At 32.6% G+C, this 17,620-nt stretch overlaps 1 protein-coding gene across 1 annotated transcript in view; it reads right to left on the reverse strand.

The window, feature by feature from the left end:
* NAV3 (neuron navigator 3) overlaps positions 1 to 17,620 on the reverse strand; it is a 401,664-nt gene that overhangs the window by 60,520 nt on the left and 323,524 nt on the right. Inside the window, exons 23-25 of the mRNA XM_012648357.1 lie at positions 14,327 to 14,410; positions 4,898 to 5,009; positions 435 to 442 (exon numbers count right to left, since the gene is read on the reverse strand). Of these exons, the coding sequence (XP_012503811.1) occupies positions 435 to 442; positions 4,898 to 5,009; positions 14,327 to 14,410 (204 nt within the window). The remainder of the gene's footprint in view (positions 1 to 434; positions 443 to 4,897; positions 5,010 to 14,326; positions 14,411 to 17,620) is intronic.

The following is a 17,620-nucleotide window of genomic DNA, read 5'->3' on the forward strand; positions in this document are numbered from 1 at the left end:
TAACCAAGCAAAAAATTTCAATGGAACTTGTAAGATGTCAAAAATTACTATAAAGCTTTCACAAAGTTTCCATAAAAATAACAGTATAAAATCAAGCCTTTCCACTTGACTGCTTTTATTGAATAGTAAAAATGACCTATGGCAAGGAAACTGTAACTGGTTACTTTCAAAACATATAATAAATGAGTATATGTGTGGATATGTAAAAAATGTATATACATACACATATATACATATATATAAACACACATTCATATATATACATATCAATAAGTACTTTAATTTTTGTATTAATATAATCATGCTGGCAAATTTTATAGGAGGAAAAATATAGAGTTATTTTTCAGAATCCCTATAGTTTGGTCTTTTAAAATTATTTTAAAAAATACTAATGGAAATATTTACTGTTTTTGCATGTCAAAGACATTACCAACCTCAAAACCTAAATCAAAGTATTTATTTGTGTGGTTTTAATTCAACATTAAAGCAATCTAGTATCTCTTAATCAACTAATAGGTAATCATATAAATAAACAATGAAAGAATATGTGCAGGTATTTATGTTTTTAAATTTCTGCTGCAATTGGCTGTTAGCTTTTTTGAACAAGATGTGTGGTATTTGCAAACTTTTTCCTAGTAATTAACTTTCACAAATAGAGCAAAAGCATAAAGTATTGAAGTATTCCAGAAATTTTATTATATCCAGAGTTAATAAATTATATGTAACTTATTTAATACCAGATTTTTAAAAAGATAGGTAAATTTTTATATTCATAGGTCAAAAGTAGTCCTTGGAGGTATTAGTTACCTTCAATTATGACTGCATTTATCAATAAAGATTAACAAAGGCATAATTTCAATAATATCACGGAATGAAGGAAATGCATTTTACTTTTCTCTAACAATTCCTTTTTAGTGCTTATGAGTATTTAATCCATTGCATGAGGCATCACGGAGATCAGTGAAGAATGGCTAACCAAATGAATATCAGCAATCTGACTAAATGGAGAAGCCTATTTTAAAAGTGAAAATTTCAGTTATGTGTTTGTTCACTTATTCATTTTCCACTTTCCACCCTCTGTACTACCACTGCCCCAGTTCAAGCTACCAACATCAACTCTACAGCAAAAAGAGCTATCCAACTTATTCACCTTCAAACCATTCTACAAGCAACAGCTAGAGAAACCTTTTTAAAAGAAAAACTTCATCATCATTCCCTTGCTTAAGACTATTCAATAGATTCTTACTTTAATAAGAAGAGAAAAAACTCTAACTCTTAAATGTGGCCAACCATCCTCAATGTCTCATCTGTTCTTATCTTTCCAACCTGTTGCACTTATTTCACCTTTGCTAATTACCTTTCTTGTAACAGTTCCATAAAGGCACTAATCTCTTTTCTGTCTGAAGGCCCTCTTGGAATGCCCCCCTTCCATATTTATAATATGATTTGATAATTATTCCTTGGACAGCCCCTTAAATATTGCTATTTTGGAAAAGCCTTTCCTGACTATGCAACCTCTAGTAGCTTCCTTCATACCCTCCTTCTCTATGGTACCTATTTATCCATCTTAGAACTTATAATTATTTTGGCATGCATGCTCAGCTACACCAATGATCACAAACAATTATATATTTTCTGTTCTCCCACTAGACTAAATGTTTGATGGAAGACAAAGACCACTTCAATTTTGTTTACCATTATATATCCAGGACCTTGTACAGAGAATGGCATGTGGTAGGCAACCAATATGTAGTTGTTGAATGAATCTATTCTAATTATTTGTTTGACACAATTATGTTCGTCTACCATTATTCCTAAAAAATATTCACTGTTGACAGCGATTTAATACGTGTTATCCAACTGTACTTGGTATAACGTAAGGAAAATCTATCCCACATGTACACAGAAGTAGTGACTTAAAAAGCAGAAGTACATTTTGAAAAATAAAAGTAAAATATTCCATTACCTTAAAATTCAGCCTTATAAAATTATGCTTCTTATAATTGTTATATATCTATATATAAAAAACCTTTCATTGCAGTGGATTGTGAGCCCCTTGAGTACAGGGTCATTGTTTTTTATCTTTGTATTTCAAGATCTAATAGAGTGCCTAGTACTAACAGCAGGTGCTTAAATATGTTTGTAAACAAATAAATAAATTTATTATAGACTATAATTATCAGATATTGTTAATAAACATGATATATAAATTTAGGGAATATAGAAAGGTACTTTAATAAATTGGATGTGATTTTGCCATAGTTTGACCTGTCTATAATAAAGTGTTACTTCATTCTAAATATATCTTTTAAGATCATATGTTAAAAATACACATGACATAAATATTTTAAAGGTCTCTAAAACTGAATTTCAATATGATTTCAGAATATAAATTTATAGGTCATACAGTCACCTTAATAACCCATGGAAAGATACATAATTAGTCTAACTGACTATTTTCTACATATAATGTCAATGGTCAATGTGATAAGAATCACTTTGTGTTCACTGAATTAATATTTAGTTTTAATATTACAAAAATACAATCTAACTACCCTGTACATATTATATATATTCAACCCTTTATAACTAGTTGTTTTTGACAGTTTGAAAATCTAGCAAATTATTTTTAATATTTATTGATCAATTTAGATATTAACTGTTATTTTGTTCATCTTTGGCATCGTCTCCCCTACATTTATGAGCAAAGGAATTCCTATTTTTCAATTCCAGTAGATATTAAGCTACCTGTTGCCAAAGATAAAAAGAATTCTTTCAGAAAGTTTCACTTCGGTGACTTGTGCTTTGTTAAAGTGAGGATTAAGCCTTTTTAAATCCCTTCTGGACCTATTTACAACATGAAGATTTAGAACATAAGCAGCTTTATTATAGCTCTAAGATAAGCTTTAAATATGCAGTAATTTTCCATGCAGCACATAAATCATCGCCCCCACATGGAAAGCTGCTAAATTCTTAGCAGAAGTAGCCCCTAGAGAACTAGTTTGTCCTTCAATTTAAGTATGTCTCACTTTATATAATTGTTTTCCTAAAGTTTAAACTTAAGGACATTTTAAAAATTATATTATTCTTTTCTATAAAATTTAAGTAAGTTCCTTTTGTGTTCAAGGCATCACTTTGGGCACTAGGATAAAGAAACAAATCCATCTATCATGAATCAGGAAGGACATATGTTAAATAAAGGCATCATAGTGTGATGTAAATTTTAATAAGGGAAGTACAGCTATTTCCAGAAACATACTACAGGTGACGTCATCCAGTTTAGGGGTCAAGGAGGCATATGTAGCCTAACTCCTACAGTGTCTCAGAAAGTTTTTATGCTGACCAGAGTAGAATGTTACGAGTGGAATAAATAGAATGTATAAAGAACTTACGAAGAATTGAAAGAAATTTAGGATAGTTGAAACATGTAATATACAATGCAACAAAAGAACAAGAGATAAGATCTAGCACAACATCTGGCACAGAACTGGTAACTGAATATTTGTTGAATGAATGAAGCTGTAAAGAGAGATTATGTCATATTAAGGAGTTTTTATTTCATCCTAAAGGCAATGGGATACCTGTAGATAATATGTTTTTAGATGACTGCTCTGGCTTCAGTGTGAGGAATGATGTCATGTAGGGTAAGATTTTAATAGGAAGGCTATTTAGGCGTTCATGGTCACAGTACATAGGAGAGATGATGGATGGTGATAGTAGGATCAAAGAAGGTGAAGAGATCCAAGAGATATTAAAGGTGGAGAATTAATAGATGTCGGTGATTTATTGAATCAGAAGAGGAGGAGTTATGTACAGAATCATATGCAAGAGAGCTTAGGTTATCAACAATTAACAAATAGAGACATAGGCATGAACTTACAAAAGAAACTTAAAAAGAGATTTCAAAGGAGCAAAAGGAAAACCAAGAATGTGTGATATCATGAACATTAGAAAAAAACGAATGTTTCCAGGAGGGGAGAATGGACATCAGTATCAAATGCTGTTTCCATGTCTAATGCAATAAGAATTTTAAATGTTTTACTAGATTTAGTGACATGTAAGTCACTGTGGATCCTGGAGAGAATCGTTTCAATGGAGTGGTGGGAAGAGCCACTCCAGTGGGTAAAGGGTGACTGGTGGTTGGAGATATTGAAAGAGTTCTTAAAATTTTCCCCAGAATTTATCTGGAAATGGGAAGAGAGATAATAGTGCACTGAGATTTAGAAAAAAGATTTTTAAGTTGGGAAAAAGTTGAGCATACTGAATGTATTGAAGAGAGTCAAGACATGAATAAATAGAACCTACGTAAAGAGAAAAAAAATGACACGACATTAATAATAAGTATTTCTTCAGCAGTGAGCCCAGGGGTGGAGGTGGTGGCAGAGAAAAATTATTTCCATTGTTTAGAACTGCGAGAGCATGGCAATAATCAAAAACAGAACAACTTTTAGTCTGTTTGCTTACTGTCTTAAAATTGTCTACAGGGAATGTACCTTTTTTTCACCCCCCACCCTGAAGTTGCTCCCAAAGCTCATTAACTTGCTGTTGTATCACTGTATTGATGATCTTATTTTTATATACAAATCTGAGTTATCATACTTATACTGGGTTTATTTTGCTTCAAGTTAGATATGCATGTATTAACCAACCACCCCATCCCCATTTTCACTAAATTGAGTGGAGAGAAATGTGTGTACAACTACAGAAGCAAATTCCTTAAGACCAATTTAAACATTATTTGATAATGAAAACCACTGTTTTTGAATTCTGACCACATTAATATCATCTTACTCATTATAAAAGCTAGGGCCACTGAGTAAATACAACTTTAGTCTAATTAAAAAATAAAATAGATGCCTATTATATTGGATGAATATGGAAATATTTCTAAATATACCTTTGGGAGGGTGGTCTGGACCATTCAGTGCTCCCTGAATAGCGGCCTGTGCAGCAGAGTTTTGGGCTTTCAGCATTTCAATGGTTTCCCTTAGTTCTATAAGTTCAGACTCCTGTGGAATAAACAGAGTTTGGAAGTTTTAATACTTAGAGAGAACAATAAGATGTACTTGTTTATAGCTGGCTATCAAATAGGTTTGATTTCATGTAGTACCATCCTCCTGGAAGATTTGGATGCTTGGCTGACCTTGTCAAGTTGTACCTAACAATTTCTTTCTGTGTAAGAAAGAATTTTTTCCCTTGATTTTTGTCTTATAAAAGCGATCTGAATAGTCTTCATTCCTTTCAAAGGGAGGCACCCAAAGCTGACCAGTACAAAGTAAAGCAGGATATCACATCACCCAATTTAGATAACACATTTATTAATATTACCTATGATTATATTAGATATTTAGATGTCAGTGTTGCACTGTTGCACTGCGTTGTGTTTATTGCCAGCTGGAAGCCCTGAGTTTTTGTCAAGTGATTTTAGATTTTGTCTGAAGTATTTTGCACCTGGATAATTGATTCTTTGTATTCAAGTGTGGAACCTGGAACTTACCTCTAATTCACTTTTATTAAATGTTATCTTATTAAATTCTGCTAGCTTATCAAGATCATCTTAGATTCTGATACTTTTCATTTAATAAAATTCTAGTATGGAGACCCAGTTTCACCAAGCCAAAGCAACACAGGAACAAAAATATGTGAATAGAAATATATATAATACACAGTCCTTAAATAATGGTTAAATTACCCCAGAAAAACAGCTTATAAGTCATATTTTTATAAAACATATATTTTCTTATTTAATTTAGAGTAATTTTAAGACATATACCAATAAAAATAATTATGTAAATTTGGTTTTTCATAGTTATTTGTTAAGTGAATTGTTTTACCAAAAATGACTTATGAGGATGATAAAATAACAAAAAAAGAAAGAAAGAAAGACAAAGAACCGAAGGCTGTTTCAGCACAGATAATATCTCTATTAGAAGCTCAGTAACAAGAGGTATCCTTCTTGGTGGTAATACAATCCTAAAAACTAGATCTTTGTCAGCCTCTTAGAGAAAGAATTTCTTGGTAATGTATTTGTCATTCATTTTCTCTAGCATCTTTGGCAGAAAGCCAAAAAATCATGCTTCGGTTCTTCATCCCATAGTAAATAATTTATCTTTATTCAATGTCTCCCAGAATAAATGAAAAAAGGGTAAACCTTACTGACAACCACCTTTCCGGAAAATTGCTTCATACATGGGAATGTTCAGTGACTATTCTAAACCTAGGCACTTAAAAAAAGATAGACAATGCTAATTGAAATGATATCCAAGTTTGGAATAGATACTTGGCACCTCCTATATCTATTTTCGTTGGCTATCTGACATATTCCTGATAGAGAATAGTTAGATTTTAAACAAACAAACCTTCTTATAGACTTTTAGTAACTTGTAAGTCAAAGAATCTCATAACGAAAAATCAATGGCAACCTCCTAGATTTATAGATGAGTCTTCAAATACTCGACTGTAAGCCCCACGCATTATTTATTATATATGTAAAATATAATATTTGTGCAAAATTTCCAAGGTCACAATGCAGAAGTCAGATCCAACTCATCATCATTTCTCATCTCTCCAATTTCTATATTCTGTCCATTACCCAACTAGCAATAGATAAGTTTACCAAAACTTAATATAGTTTCTATTTCCAAAGATATAAAATATTTTCCAGAAATTCATTCTGTTTTTACAATAAATTTATTCAAAAAGGACACATATGGTACACACTTAATGGAATAACATAACTTAAATATTAATTCTACGACATAAACACTAGGATGCACATTAAATTTTGATTAAAATCATATTTTCATCTTTGAATTTAAAATAAAATGCTTGGGCTATGGATTAAAAATCGCTACAACATTTGGCTGTAGCTTTAAAGGAGAAAAATAGAAATGAGAAGATCTCACACAAATGTCTAAAAATTGAGCTTAGTTTGAGTTCAAGCTGATTTCAGTGTCAAACTTTAATCTTTTCTAGAGAAATCTCTTCTAAAAAATGTTTTTAAAAAGATTAAAAGTGGAATGTTCAGGGAATGTTGCTTTTTCAGAATATTGTGTTTAACATGACATAGAAGAATGATTACTTACTACAATTAAGTATCTTTTTAGAAACAACGGATATCAGCAGGTTGGTTGTTATTCAGTGTGGCAGAAGAAACCCAAAGGAAGAATAACTAGATAAGAAATACATTTACTATATAACTTTGGAAAGTCACATTTATGAAAAAATAAGTTCAGTCAAATTCATATTAGTAGTATAAGCAAAAACCTATAAAAGAGTCCATAGTCTTCAGTTAAAAAGATAGCTAAAATCGACATTGACATAATCTCTTCAAACTTGCACTAGGTATCTTTCCATATTTGCCAAAATTCCTTCCTCCTTTCTTATTTCAGTTGAGATCTGCTCTGACCTTGTCACTCTGAGCCTTTCCATATAATTTTTCCCTTTGCTTTAAATATTTTTCCTCACCCATAAAGGCCATGGCGAAATGTTTCCATACCTTCGTAACTCTGTTTTTCTGTTCGAAAAAATGAAAAGGTGCCTTTTTTGTGTTTCCAGACTATTTAGTGCATTTAGCTTATTTATTTGTTGTTTTATGATATCAGTAAATATTGTAATGGTTTTGTTGAAATGTTTTTGTCTGTGTTAAACAGATGTTTCTCCCTTTGAAAGAATAATATAAAAGTTCACCTTTATTGCATACATAGGGTGCAAGAGGGTGTTTGATCACTTAGTGAGTGGGGTGCCATATAAAACATCAAAAATCTTATTATTTTTTTATAACCAGAAGTCTCAATATGGTTAAATCAGTAGAATCATCTACTTTGGATAGCAATAAAGTCAGGTTTTTCTTTTTCTCTTTCTGAAGAGTATTATAGATATAAAGCATTTTAAAATGAATGTTCAACTGAGACATAGAAATTGTTTCTCAATAATTTGTTTCTAGTCTTCCTTTCTCCCCTCATAACTATAGTTAGTTGTTCACATTTATTTCTAATAATGCATGGAAATTGCAATGTTGCCTCAAGGCACAACTAAGAATTCCTTCTTTTGTGTCCATAGTGGGGAGTCTGGATCAGGAATAGGATTAGATATGAGTGCCAGAGATGGCTGACTACAAAATCATTAGATAATCTGAAATATTTTCATATACTCTCTTTATTTTGAAGGTAACCAATAGGAGATACCGAAGTTTGAGAATCCTATTAAACCTCCAGACAAAACCTGAAACATGTACATGACATCAAAATATGGATTGAAAGTCAACTTCTCCAAGTCAGTAGCTTCCAGTTTCCTACTCTCCTCCTTAATACCAAAGAGAAGATTAGGGCTAGAATAATTCTGCAAATCATTTTGGGAATAAAAGGATCAGGTCATATTTTGTTGATACTTCATACTTTTCAAAAGTGGTAATTTAAAACCTGAGAACCAAAGTACAACTTCACGTCTCTCCAATGAACCATTCAAGATAATGATGCCCCCAATACCCACCAACCAGAAGGTTCTAGTTTTCCATCAAAGTTTCTCATGTAAAAGAAGCTGGATGGGGTCAACATCTCTTTTAACAGTTTTGTGCATGTCTCTGAGTCTAAAAGAAGTTAACAAAGTCAGACTTGAAATGCTTTAAAAAAATGATCAAATATTGTGTCATAATACAAGCCTTGTCTGGTATTCTTTCCAACCTAATCTCCTAACTATATCTGACCTCTTTCCAAATTACTTACTAATACAGGCCTTACTGAGAACCTTACAAGCTTGGCAACAAATCTCATCAACCAACTTTACCTCCTAGGCAAGGCTCTTAAAATTTTCCACTAATCTATCTTGTGCTTTCTCACACTGACATTCAGTTAATCTCACAAAAACCAGCTATAGTTTCCGGGAACAAATCCCACTCCCCTCCCCCTTCCTTTGTATTTGAAATCTTGCTAATGTTTCTTCTGAAAGAACCTGGCATCTCTACTGCATCACCTGAATTAAATTCACCACATCCCAGTAGTGTAAGTAATTTGAAAATTATGCATTCACATTATTCTATGCCCTAAAAGACTAATAGAGTTATCATCTGACTCTAGCAATATATATTTAAAAACACTTCCAAATGACAAGTATAATATAAACTGGGAAGAGTTAGTGTAAAGACGTGTGGTAACTTAATTTTTAGCTCCTACGTTACATATTTTCAAAGACTTTTCAAATTTCCTCATTTTCAAGGTTTAAATTCTTGTTCAGCTAGTCACCCAAAAAAGTAGTTTCACAGAGGTAAGAATGAGCAAAAGGCTTTATAATTAGCATAAAGGCAGTATCTGAGCTTCATCACTCATACGAGGAGATAGTCCTCTGTCCAGTTCTGACCTTCTAACAAGACTAACCTACCATACCTTAATATATGTTCTAATTGCCCTGGTATGATAGTTACAGAGAACTAATTTGAAAGTCTTCTGAATTTTAAATTCCTAAATATTTTTCAGTGAGCTTTAGTAAATTTGAACACAAAAATTTAACAGTAGTTCTGTAAAAATCTCACTTATAAAAAATATAGATTTTCAGAATTCCTGCCATTTTCATGATTTGTATCACAGCCCTTTTCAACTAGCATTCTATGAGAAAATTAAGCCCTACACAATGATTTGAGTGACTATTTTCTCAATTTTTTTTTGAGACAGAATCTTGCTCTGTCACCCCAGCTAGAGTACAGTGGCATCTTCACACCTCACTGCAACCTCCAATTCCTAGGCTCAAGTGATCCTCCTGCCTCAGCCTCCTGAGTAGTTGGGACCACAGACATGTACGATGGCTAATTTTTAGCCAACATACCTGGCTAATTTTTCTATTTTTGTAGAGATGGGGTTCTCGCTTTTGCTCAGGCTGTCTCGAACTCCTAGTCTCAAGCAATCCTCCCACCTCTGCCTCCCAAAGTGCTAGGATTACAGGCGTGAGCCACCACACCCAGCCTATTTGCTCAGTTCTGACGATGGTGGCACATAGCTAGTACCATTTTAGATGGTGAGAAAAGAAATTATTTCATCACATATAATGGATGCCTCAGGGCCTTAGGTCTTAATTTTTTCATGGAATCCTAGTGAAGTCCTGCTGAAGGTACACAGATCTGAAATCAGGGTAAAACTCTTGATCAAATTATGTCAATATCATAATCTCTTGAGTCTTAGGTTAGATATAGGGTAATGTCTACAGATAATTCCACCCTCCAGCCAGCATATTGACAATTCTCTTAACTTTTACCTATGTACAGATTCACTATTATATAACGTGCCATCTTCCAGAAGCTATTGCGAATGCTGTTAAACTATTGAAAAATGCTGCTAAGTTGATCTTCATTAACCACCCTGTTAGTTCAATGTCAAAAACCTTTAAATAGTTCCTCATTTTCAAAGACCAGATTCCTTAGACATATTTCTAGCCTTAGTTTCATGTTTCCCACAAAAATCTCTATTTTACCTTAATATTGTCCATAATTTCTTCCTTGCTGATCATGCTCATGCATGCTGTTCCTTCCTCTATGACTGCAGTCCCCAACCCTGAGGCCATAGGCCTGTTAGGAACCAGGCTGCACAGCAGGAGGTGGGCAGCAGGCTTCATCTGTATTTACCATCACTGTCTCCCACCACACCCAGATGGGATCGTCTATTTGCAGGCAAACAAGCTCAGGGATCCCACTGATTCTGCATTATGGTGAGCCGTATAATTATTTCATTATATATTACAATGTAATAATAATAGAAATAAAGTACACAATAAATGTAATATGCTTGAATCATCCTAAAATTATTCCCCCATCCCAGTCCGTGGAAAAATTGTCTTCCATGAAACTGGTCCCTGGCACCAAAAAGGTTGGAGACGGCTGCTCTATGACATACATTTGTGCATTTTCCCTGACTCATCCTCTTCATCCTCCCAAAGTCTCTTCTGTGCCACCTACATTCTGTAACCAGCATGAAGGTGCTATGGTCCTCTTTAAGAAGCCACAGGACATTGTACTGTTATATTTCTAATGGCATGATAATTTTCTGCCTTCTGAGTTATTCATACATGTCTTTTCTTTCTTACCAGGCTATGAATATATAAAAGTAGTGTTCTGGCTCACAAATTTGGCAAGAAAATCAGTGTGACTTGGCATCTGGAAAGGGGAAAACTGTTAGAAATGAATCCCTCCCTATTCAAGAAAGGGATTTTGGTCTATAAATCAAACTAAAATTTTGATGTATTAATAGATTCAGGCTATTAATGCCATGTGATTGCTGAAAATCACACTGTGAAGCCAGAAGACTAGGATTTCAAATGTCTTAGTTTATCTATTTCTTAAGTATGGAATCAAAAACATGTAACCACCTTGGCCTTTGTTTCTTCATGTGTTAGCTTCTCATCCAGCTTCCCAATAGCCTCATTTTCAGCTTTACTTTTCTCAATGGTGCTTATCATTACCTGAAATCCTATATGTTTTAATTTTACTTTTTTATCATCTGCCACCTACTAAAATATAAGCCCAATGATAAATATACACATATATCTGAGAAACATAAACTCTATGAGGAATATTATATATGTATAATACATTTTTAGAGTTTATATTCTAGTATATATCTATATCTCTATGTAGACCTATATCTGTCATTCTGTATGTATCTTATATATGCTGTTTCTTTTCAGAACAGTAGAAATTCAATATAAACTTGATGAGTGACTAAATGGACAAATGAACCTTGGAACTCTAGGAACACAGTTTAAAAATCTGTGCTCTGTATTTCCCAAGCTTTTCCCCAGGATTGTTGGATCACCAGAGAGCAATATACCCTTTTATCTCAGCTCCCTGAAGAAGTGCCTTTACTGAAATATGATTAAGTGTTATGCCCTCAGCTTTTAGAGAAATGTCTATTTGAACAGCGATTTTGTCTTTTGTTATTCCATGACCCCAATTTAAAAACCTTTGCAATAAATTCGTCCTTCAATTCAGTGCCAAAGAGTTTGTCTCTTCAATCTAAATTATGCTCTTCTGGTCAGAAAATGAGAATTGAAACATACCAAGCAATCTCCCTTTGTGCCTTAGCTTCCTTGACATTCAATTTAGTTTAGTGTTTTCCAGTAGCAATCGTCTAGGCTCAGGTATATTATCATATACATTCTTCTACTGTTTTCCATTAGATTCTGTCACTGCATTATGCCATATGATATTGTAATTAATTGTATAGGCTTCTCAAAACAACTTTGGAAATAAGAAAATTATAATCTCTATTAATAAATAAACGAGTTACCAGCATTGTTGTGTGAGTATAGTTTGCAATTAGAAAAGAAGTGATTTTAAGTTAAAAAATGATAAGGGCAGTTTCAGACATTATGATATCTTTTGAGGAAATTAGTTTTGGCAATGTTATTTTAAGGATAATGCACATAATTATAAAATTCCTTATATTAGAGAGATGTGTTTTTAGATATTCAGGAATTAATCATAGGCATTGTAAATTAACATATCTGTATATTTTTTGAGCTTCTATGAGAAAAATTTATTTATAAATATAAAGGAGTTGAAGGAAATATGGGGGGTAAAAAATTCTATTAATTTTGACTTTTTAAAGATATTGAGACTTAAATACTATCCCTCATTTCCAGAAATATGCTTGGTATATGTCCAATAATGAGTTTGGTTCATCTTATAATTTTGAAGGGAAAAAGAGAGAAATACAAAGGAAGGTAACATTTTCTTTATTGCCCACTTCATATGCATGTGACATAATTATAGTTTCTTTCTTACTCCTCACCGTGATCCTACAAGGCAGTTATTATCATCCCCTCTTTTAAAATGATGGATTTGAGGTTCAGAAAAGATTGCTCAAGATTACAAAGTTCTTAACAGACACAACTAGGATTCACACTTAATATTACTGGGCTCCAATGTTTTTATTCACTGGGTTCTTAACATTACACAGAGAAATGGCAAACTACTAAAAAAAAAAAAAAAAGGAAGAAAGAAACAGAAAAGAAGAAGAAAGGAAAGAGAAGAAAATTTGTGAGCTCAAAGGAGTTTATTGACTATCCTAGAACAGGTTTAACAGGAAAGGATAGTGTTCTCTTTCAAGGGCATGAGAAATCTATGAAATAGAAGAATAAATCAGAATACATAGAATACAGTTTGCTAGTTATACTAGGCAATTATAGGAATAATAGATTTTCTCTTTTGATTTCATTATGGATTGTTCATTTAGTTTAAAAAAAATTTGTAAACTGACAAAATTTGGTAATACATGCTAATTTTGTAAAGCTAATGACATACTTTATAGAATCAAAAGACAAAATTGAAGCCATCCTTGTGGATAGATATAGGAATAGATACTGAAAATATCCAGAACTTTTTAGATGATGATCTGTTTGAGAATTAGATGAAAACTGTGGACAACTGACCATATTTTATACATACACATATTTTACAAAAATTTTCTCTACAACTTCAGAGGCTTCACCTGACTCTGATACCCAACTAAAGAAGTTAAGGCCACTGGACTAACAGCAGAAAAGTAAGTTACATTGTTATTACAGGGAAAGTGACCCGACTCTCTCTAGTCAGTATGGACCTTTTTAATACATCTGCCTTTGTGAACTAAATTCTATGTTCCTTTCTTTTTAGTATTTATTCTTCCACGCCACATGATAAGATTCTTCATCTTCAGGTTCATCTTAAAGCTTTTGATATAATTTAAATTACTTTACTTCAAAGGAAGCATCTTCAGATGCCCGACCAGTTCTTGCTATTCAAAATTATACAGGACTGTCCCTTGTTCCCTAGATGATATAACCTGAAGTCCCTTACTTTGTAGAGTCCTAACATCTGTTTCAGGCATCTTTCCTGCATATCTCAGCCTACAGCCATGGTCTATAAGTAGATTTAGTGACCATGTATTTGTGAAAACTCTTGTTTTCACAAGAGTTCTTCTCAACTGCATAACAATTTGCACTGCGATTTCACTGTTTTCACTGCGATTCTTCTCAACTGCATAACAATTTGCTACTAGAATATTCTAACTCTTATATGACTGTTTCTCTTCATTAACATTTGATATTTTAATAGTTCCAGTCAGAAGTAAAAGAACAGGCTGCCTAGAGAGAACTTTGTGTGTGTTTGTGTGTGTGTTCCAATATGGATTAATTTGATTACAAGTCTTTAAAGTTGGAAAAGTAAAGATACCTTATCATTGTTCTAATTTAGCATAGAGTGGGTGCTCCATAGTATTATCTCTAAGGAGCTGCAGGTATTATTTAAGCATCCTATGCAACTTGCTGTCTTCTTTCAAGCTCCCATAACAGTTTCTGAACATACCTTTTGTTCTGCTGTCATGGTTAGACTTTGCAATCGGCCAGTCATATTCCCTAAACTCTTTTCAAAAGCTGCTACAAGGTGAGCCTGTGAACAAAATGGAAGAAACATAGTTTAAATGTCAGAATCTTATGTGGATGGATGAAAACTCTTCATTTTAAAAAATGCTTATTTCAAGTGTTCTAACTCTGTAAATACTATGACCATTGTGGTTAGCTCTCACTGGTGACTCTCCTTTAACACAACTTTTCATTTATCATTTCTAAACGTTGGCTTCTTAAAAATCAGTGTTTCAATCTCTTGACATTTAATATGGGTTCAACTTCTGAAAGAAGATGGCATTTTGCAAATAATAACACCTTTTGACTTGAATATCATAGAGGGATATGGTACTCAAAATGCTGCATAAAGTCTGAGCTGCCAAGTTTTTAGACTGAAAGCCCAAAAAGAGGTCACTGAAATAGTCAATGGACAAATGTTCTTCATTTTTATACTTTCATGATGACCTTTGAAGACATTGTTAGCTCCTCTATTGTAATGGTACTCTCCTTCAAGTGTCAGACATCTGCTGACAGGTATAACATTATCTTTCCTCTTTCTACTTACAAAGAATTGAATCAAAAAGAGTTGTCTCTACTTTCTAAACTCTTTTTCAATAAAAAGCCATGTCTTTCTGCTTTATATTCCCTTCAACTAAGGAAATATAGATAGGCTAGGTAGAAATAATATTCAGTCATATTTTATTTAACATTAAGCTTTTGTGGCTTTGGGGTTTTATTTTAAATTACAGAGCATTATACATATTATAGTACATAACCATAACTCTTATGATTAAGAAGTATTTGGCAATCTTATTAGAGCTCTAAAATAGGCCAGTTTCTATTGGCACGCCATTATACAGTAGCTTGAATCCAGAATATCAAATATGAAGAGATGTTTCAATCTCTCAGCATGGCTTTAGGTCGAACTATATGCACAATATCTCAAACTGATATAGTTTTATTGTGCCCCTAAAAGTATGTAAGGATTGGGTAGATATTTAACAACCTAAATCTATAATCAAATATATACAGAACAAAATGTCAGTCCTTGGCAAAAGATTGATTTTTTTTTTGAGAGAGTGAAGTGAGAAGACTCAAATAAAATACATCTCCTTGCAGCTGTAGCAGAGCTGAAATGCTGAAGCATCCACTATCAAATGGATCACAAGAGTCCTGAGAATTAGGGCTCTGGAAGTTTATTCCATTATTGGTAAGAGAATCCACAAGTCCCCTTCATGAGCATCATAATAAAAGGTGTCTTTGATCCTAGCTCTGAACTCATTCTGGGCTGCCAACACTGCAATATGGAGAAAACAACTTTGCAGAGAATATAACTACTAAACTTCAATCTATCAACACAACTCTTCATTTTCTTCTTCCACTTCCTCTCCTTTCTTCTCTTACTTTCTTCTCCCCTCCTCCCTCTCTCTTTTTCTCTCTTACACACACACATATATACACACATGTTCAGGTTTGTTAGCAGACTTAATTGAATAAATAACACTACAAAAGAATAATACCTTATAGTGTGAAATACTTTCAATAACAAGGAATGTCATGACATCCAACTTATACCCTCGGAAAATAGTGTAAGGCTACGTCCCACTTACTCTCATATTATAACGTTTTTTTGAATTGTAAAAAAAAGTACATATGTAAAAGTGAACAAAATGAAGCTGTAGCATCACCGATTTATTACATAGAGAAAATTCATGTACTCATCAGCCAAGTCAAGAAACAGGACATTTCAAGACCCTCACCCATCCTCCATCATTGTTCCTTCTCCCTCCCTCAAAGATAACCACTATTGCAACTTCTTTGGTAATTATTTTTTTGCTTTTATTTATAGTTTTTATATCTAACCTTGCATTCCTAAACACTGTTTTAATTTTGCCTATTTTAAAATCTATCCAAGTGTAATCATATGGTATGATTCTTTTCTGTTTTCTTTTGCCTAATATTGTTTTTGAGATTCATCCATGTGGTATGCAGCAGGACATGGTCTTTGCCATAAAGCATTCTTATATGCAAATTTATAATATATTTGCCCATGATAATCATTTGTGCCGATTTCTGTTTAAGCTATTAGAAGTAATCCCACCAAGACCATAAAATGGGTTACTGAAACCTAAAACTAAAATTGCTTGTTTTCTTTAAAATAAGAAAAATTCCAGCAGAAACCTTTTGTTAACATTTACTAAAGGAAATATAAGATTCTACTCAATATTGCAAAGTTTGAATTGTTGCAAAGTAGACAAATGTCAAGTTTAATTATTGGACTGTGAATGTATAAACTTGAAGAAATTTACTTCACTTTACCCTTTGTGCATATTTTATCAGTTTAATAGGAATTAAAAATATGGCAAAGAAATCAGGATTGTAAAGAATATGCTGTATAAACTATATTGCTTACATTTTGTTGCAAGTAACAATGAAATACTTACCATTAGAATATCAATTTGTACTCTCTGTAAAATTGCTTTTCATTAATTATTCACAAAAACCTAACTGGTTATTAAAAAATATATTAATTTGAGACATGTTGTTTTCAATGAAAAGTATGTTAACATTATGTTAGTGGAATATTGTTTTAAATTTAAGTGACCTTGGCTTAGTTTGTCAGATTAAATTTGTTACTTTGGAAGTAATTAAAGATTAAACTTTTCACCAAATGGGGTAAATGGGAAAGAAGTAAAAGAAGCAAATAAAGTACATTTTTTTCTAGCAGTTCTGATCTTTATCCCTTTAATAAAGAGAAAATGGAAAGTAAAATTGATTAAACTTATAGGATAATATATCTTATCTGTAAAACATTATAAGACAATTTTCAAAAAAGATATCATGGATTTTCAGAGGGATTGTTAATCACCGTTTACTTGGTTCTGAATTTTCTTTTGGCAGTTGTACAATTTTCAAGTCAGAGTAAAATTTTTTTAATATGATGATAAATATCCCTTGATTTGTATTAGGTGAAATGTGTTAAGGTAATAAAATAGACAAAACAATTGATTCTGTCAACCTCTACCATAAAAAATAGACAAGACTGACTCTTAGGGGAAGATAGTTTTAATACATACTATCTTTGGTTTTGGAATCACACAACATAATAGGATAGACATGTAAAGAGAATTACTGTGATGTTAAACAACAAGATGAAATATCATTCTATATAATGTCTACATTGCATGCGTTCACACGGAATGAAGTGACAGCCCATCAACCAAGTAAAAAATACTCTAAGCATAGATTGATATGG

This window comes from Propithecus coquereli, unplaced genomic scaffold, assembly GCF_000956105.1.
Source record: "Propithecus coquereli isolate 6110/MARCELLA unplaced genomic scaffold, Pcoq_1.0 Scaffold282, whole genome shotgun sequence".
Lineage (NCBI taxonomy): Eukaryota > Metazoa > Chordata > Mammalia > Primates > Indriidae > Propithecus > Propithecus coquereli.